Raw genomic sequence first — 5,821 nt, 5'->3', positions numbered from 1 at the left:
ATCCTTTTGAAGGTTCGAATCCGTTTGAAAGTAATAATCCTTTTGAAAATGAGTCAGATGACGCTATTCAACGTGGTAAACGTGCTTTACGTGATGAAGTAATGGCCACACAACGTTACGTGGAGCATGAAGCAGAAGACGGAAAAGGCAAAGTGCGTCAATTTTTTAGCGACATGCGAGCTAAAAGCAAAAACATTTCTTGCCGAAATGAAAAGTCCATACAAGTTGATGGTATAAACAGTTAACTATATTTAAAATAAATCCGATAATTAAAATATTATTTTATAGATGAGCCACCTCGTTATGCTGTTAATGGACATTCTAACACGAATAACCAACTTCAGCCAACATCTAAAGTTTGCGTTTTGCTATAGTTTTGTTCCCACATCACTTGCAGATTCCAATTGATTTTATTTTACTTGCGTTACAAACTCACAAAATATTAATAATTTTTTAATTTTGTATTTACAACTTACCAACAGTCTATATACAATAAACAAATTTTTACTGAAATTAAAAAATAAATACTGTTAAACAATTTTTTCCACAATTCTGACAGCTGGTATCTAAAACATGAAATTATTTTCATATGTCAGTGCGGTTGTCAATTTTAACAGTGTTGGAAAATGGTTTTATTATTAAAGAAAGAAAATTGCTTTTAACTATTTTTATTACGTTTTATTTTAGTTTTTGTTTGGTTTTAATAATTATCAAAAATTTTTAAAAGGCTGCGATATTAAAAAAATTTTTTATCACTAATATAAATAGTGAAATGGATTAATAAACGGAATCTAGCTATAATCCCAACATATACTGTGGTTAAGATTTCAATGCGGCACTTAATTTAATGTTGGTATGTATATGAAATGTTCACACAGACTTATTTAACTTGTTTAGCATATTTTTATACAGATTTTTATATATAGCAATACATACCATATCATATAATATTTACGGCGATCAAGATTATATAGCAAGTCATGATCAGTTTTCATGCGACATTGACTAGTAGTGGCATGACGTTATATATGAGCATTTCCAACTATATGAAAACAATGCTCTTGTGATGGAAATCAGACTTTTGATGCTACTATTTTAAGATATGGCAAATTGCTTCAATTTTTAGTATACTTTTTATATTAAATACGTAATATACATAAAAAAGACATATATATAAATGATTTATATCATTATATTAAATCATCAATCATATATTTATTTTCTTGTGTCGTACAAAACTAGTACAACAACAATATATATAAAGTAATATAATATCAATATAAATAACTAGTCTAACGAAGCCAGTGGAAACGTACTATTTAATAACTTACTCATTCTATGTTCAGACAACTTAATTGTGCTGGAACGAAATTAAGATTTTTGTGAAATTAATGAGCGTCTGAACATAGTATAAGCAGCGGAAACATGGTATAATATAGCATATAGTATATAATTCGTAATGTATAACAAATAGCCGAAATTTTTTCTTTCAGAGTTGTAAAAAAACAGCATTAAGTCTGGTTGAAACAAAATGACATCACTTTTAATATATGTCAAATACTTTTTTTTTCCATATGTTTTTTGTTGTTATGCACAATATGAAAAATAAGAATTGTAAACACCAATAATTAATTAATTAAAATAAAAGAAAACAAAATGATCAGTAAAAAAGCAATTATAGCCATTTGTATTTTATTTATTAAAATTATTTATTTACTTAAGTATTTGCACTAATTTACGGATGACTGGAATTTTACAACATATTTGCAGTGAACATTCACAATAGGCTAATTTTTGAAATTGGCTGCACTAAAACTTAAGACTTAAAAATTTTTGTGAATAAAACCTAACTCTGAAGATTTTGAGAGCATTGTTGTTGCTTCACATGTTTTCTTTCGTAAGTTGGTAGTATTTTTTTTTATACTCTAAAAGAAAAACTTACGGCTAATATAATAAGTCTATTTCATGAGTAGTAAAACTCAAGTGAGAGCGTATCATAAATAAAGTGCCAAATTACGCTCTTTATACAGATTTTAATGGAACAGCTTTGTGTAAAATCTGGTGAGAACACCAATGCCACGCATATAAATAATACAAAAATTTAAATTCAAACCAAAACAACTGATTCACACATTACACAAATTTTATTTGAAATTAAATGTACGAGTAAAGTCCGTGTAGCATTTTTAAATTTCGACAGGGACGCTACGCTTTCTCAGATGCTCTCATTTACTCGAAACCTTGCTAGTGCAATGCACTTGTGTATACACAGTGTTACTCAAAGTTACTACGAGTAGCTCGTGGAAGAGACCTAACATATATTATGATCGTATGAGAGTTCAAGTAAATTGAGATAAACTAAATTGAAATTTTCTAGGGATTTTTTGCACTGCACTTATAAAAATATTTATTTATATATTTATTGCACTTATTTATTATTTTTAGTTAAAGTTTACAAATTTATTTATTTATTTATTGAACATCTTATAAAATTTTTACAATGGTAATATCAAATTTACCTAATTTTTACCTACTCAAAATTTTGGTAAATACCAACATTTGGCAGTAAACCGACATAATATACTATATCCTTCAATTTAGCATCACGAACCCGCATAAGGCATATATATTATATAATTTAACTCTAAACATAACTGTGTGCCATAACGTGATTTATCATGCAATATACATATATCTCTGCGTCTATACATTTTATGCAAATATTTATTGCATATTTTTATTGCATGTGAAAGATGTAACAACTAGTTTTTTATATGTTTATAAATTTTGCCAAAAATTTTCTAATTTAATTTTATAGTGTTGGAATGTTTGGAATGCAGGTATCCACAGTGTGTCAAATGTTTAGCAAGTGTCAGTTTGAGTTGTAGCACCAAGCCGAACCTAATCTATTACAAACTCTTCGTTAAACAAACAAATGTCAAAAAATTGTGTGTGCCTGCAAAGGAAAATTTTGTAACTTTTCTTATAATTTTTGTACGAATGCATCAGTTAAATTTTTATACTTATATATCTTAGTTTTAAATTCACTTTATATATTAAGAACACAAGAACATAATAAAATGCTTTCAATACAACAAAAAAACTGAAATGTGAAAAAATTTGACTGAAAGTAGCCAAAAATGAATTGAAATAGGGGAAAGGGAAATTCGTGCACAAGGAAAACTGGATGCCTTAACAAGGTGGTAAGGTAGGTCAAAGTTAAAAGACAGATGAGTACAGAAAATATTAGGATGTGAAAGTGTATAAATATATAAAATAATAAATAAATATGCAAAATAAAACAAATCGCCGTATAGTTTGGCTGAATTAAGCTTAGCTCCTAACCTCAATGTGTAGCACATTCAATAAAAAATGTTTATAGATGTCATTGGTATGTAAGGTGTTAGTGCGGTGTGGTGCGTTGTGAAGTGGTGTGTTTAATACGGCATGATCGCTATTAAAGTGGAAAAACTACTTCAGCGAACAACTTAAAATAAAACTTGTAAGTTATTCCTGTCTAAAATTTAATTAAAATACCACGCCCCTTAGAGGCGTATGTAATATGGGTTTTCGTGTAACGTGTAAATTAGCTACTTTCGCTTGTTACAAAATACAAATAACCTGTGCACAAAAGTACAGAAGCAAGCACGTTTGTGTCACAGATAAAAGACATCGATTATAAAAAAAAAAAAATAAAAAGCATGTTATTAAAAATTAGAACATAAAATATTTGTACATTGGTAATTTGTAAATAAATAAATAAATGGTTTGGGAAGTTGCACTGATTGTAAGGTAATACACATGGTGTTGACAGCTGATCTGCCGACGTCGTGTCTTAGCTTTAGCGAACTGCGCCGACCCCCCAAAATTTTGTTACGCTCACTTTTTTCTTACTTTTGTAGACTCTAACCTCGTTGTAACGTTTTATCACATTTTTTCTTTTCTTTTTTGGTTGATCTTGTCAACATTTATTTTTTGTATATAATTTATGCAAAACTTTTATTGGAAAACCCTAAATGCTCGTCGACTACAACAACGTGTCTTGCGACTGCCGCCTTTTGTAGTTTTATTGATTCTTCAGCTTCATCAGCTTCATCAGCTTAGCCAAAGTGTGTCAATAAAATTGTTAACATATTTTTTGTAATAAAAATTTGCAATTTAAAGATTTTAATTTATATTGGGAATTTTGTTATTAATAATTTTGTTTTGATTTAATTTTCTATAAATTAATTAATGAAATGATTAAATAATCCGTATCTGATGAATGTTTAATATTTATAAGTACATTCCATGCACTATCATATACCATACATATTTAAATGGAATAATAAAATTAACTTTATTCCAAATTAATATTCCAAAAAAAAAAAATTTTTTTTCTTAAGTCCAAAAAAATTTCTATATTAAATTTGATTTATTATACTTATTATTTTAGTTCAACGCTTTAAAAATACACAGCATTTCATAATGGTATGGAACTAACTTTGTCTTAATGAATTTGAGGAAACTAATAATTTATACTATAAAGCGGTTAATATGTCTATGTGTAGTCTCTTAATAAAACTGTCACACCTGTTTCCTCACAACCAACTTTTTTGTAAATTCCAAAATTTACTTTGAATTGGTATTCTTACCGTAGAAAAGTCTGTAGCTCTATTTTTATTTCAGAGGAGGTTAAATTTGGTGACTTATTTTTGTAAAGCTTATCATATACATGTAGTGGATTAGCAACTTAATCCACTACGCTATATATCGATGTAGCTTGTTAGATAGTGAGCCTTAAAGTTGGAAATGTATATTAAATACATAAACAACTAAACGCGCCACCTGGTGACAAGTTTTTATATTAAATATATAAACGACAATTAACAACAACTAGTTATTAGTCCGCTCCATAGATCAGATCCATAGAACTGATCTTGATTGACTTCAATTTAAATCCTACTCAGCCTTCAATTTCAAATAATCTCCTTCCTATTACGTTATGTTACGTAATAGGAATAATATATTACGTTATATTACGTTATATAATAGTGAGTCTTCAAGTTATAAAACTATATTAATAACACAAACAGCTTAACGCGCCATCTAGTGCCACTTAGTACACAATTTTTTACATTGAACATATAAACGAATAATTAACAACAACTAGTTATTAGTTCGATAGAAGAAGTTAGGTTTCTCCGTCTTGATTTTGGTTGGCTTCCATTTAAATCTCACCCATTCTTTAATTCACTTTCACTCCCTCACCTCTAACACCACTAATACCAATCCACATCCTGACCCATGTATTTTTTATGTAATTTATTTCATGTTATCTGCTTTACAGATCTTTGCGGGTTGCAACAACAACAACTATTTGTTACTGTTTTTATGTAAAAATTTGCAACTCTATAGATTGATATTTCTAACATGATATTTATATCTTATCATGGTTATATACTTATTTCTTTCGGCTAACAAAACGTAATAAATTAAAATTTATTAGTTTTGGTCTTATATTTATTTAAACCGTTATTATTTTATCTGTTGGAAAGCAGTTTTTCGTTTATTTATAAATTATATCAGACTGTTCTAGGACACTTTATAATTTAAAAATTTAATTTTTTTAGGATATATACCTAAAAAAATTGTACATGTAATAAATATCTTCATGTAATTACTATGGCTTTGTTGGATTAATTTATTACGATCAGTATATTTCTTAATTTTTGTTTTTTTTTTTAAATATTTATATATAAACTGTAATATATCATGTTCAACTTATGAACTTTAACAAACAACTATTATCTTTCTTCATGGGAGATAAGCTAGTTATAAA

At 27.8% G+C, this 5,821-nt stretch overlaps 3 protein-coding genes across 4 annotated transcripts in view; all 3 read left to right on the top strand.

The window, feature by feature from the left end:
- Positions 1 to 437, top strand: part of LOC119677883 — a 2,304-nt gene extending 1,867 nt beyond the window's left edge. The window contains exons 2-3 of the mRNA XM_038089446.1: positions 13 to 231; positions 289 to 437. Coding sequence (XP_037945374.1) covers positions 13 to 231; positions 289 to 374 — 305 coding nt within the window. The 3' untranslated portion in view covers positions 375 to 437. The remainder of the gene's footprint in view (positions 1 to 12; positions 232 to 288) is intronic.
- The window catches only part of LOC119677864 (collectin-12-like), a 321,969-nt gene that overhangs the window by 182,885 nt on the left and 133,263 nt on the right, over positions 1 to 5,821 (top strand). The window lies entirely within an intron of this gene.
- Positions 1 to 5,821, top strand: part of LOC119668724 (trichohyalin-like) — a gene marked incomplete at its 3' end in the record, with an annotated part of 281,901 nt that overhangs the window by 218,971 nt on the left and 57,109 nt on the right.

The sequence above is a fragment of the Teleopsis dalmanni genome, chromosome 1, assembly GCF_002237135.1.
Source record: "Teleopsis dalmanni isolate 2A chromosome 1, ASM223713v2, whole genome shotgun sequence".
NCBI classification, from domain to species: Eukaryota; Metazoa; Arthropoda; class Insecta; order Diptera; family Diopsidae; genus Teleopsis; species Teleopsis dalmanni.
This window is presented reverse-complemented; position numbering and strand designations above follow the sequence as displayed.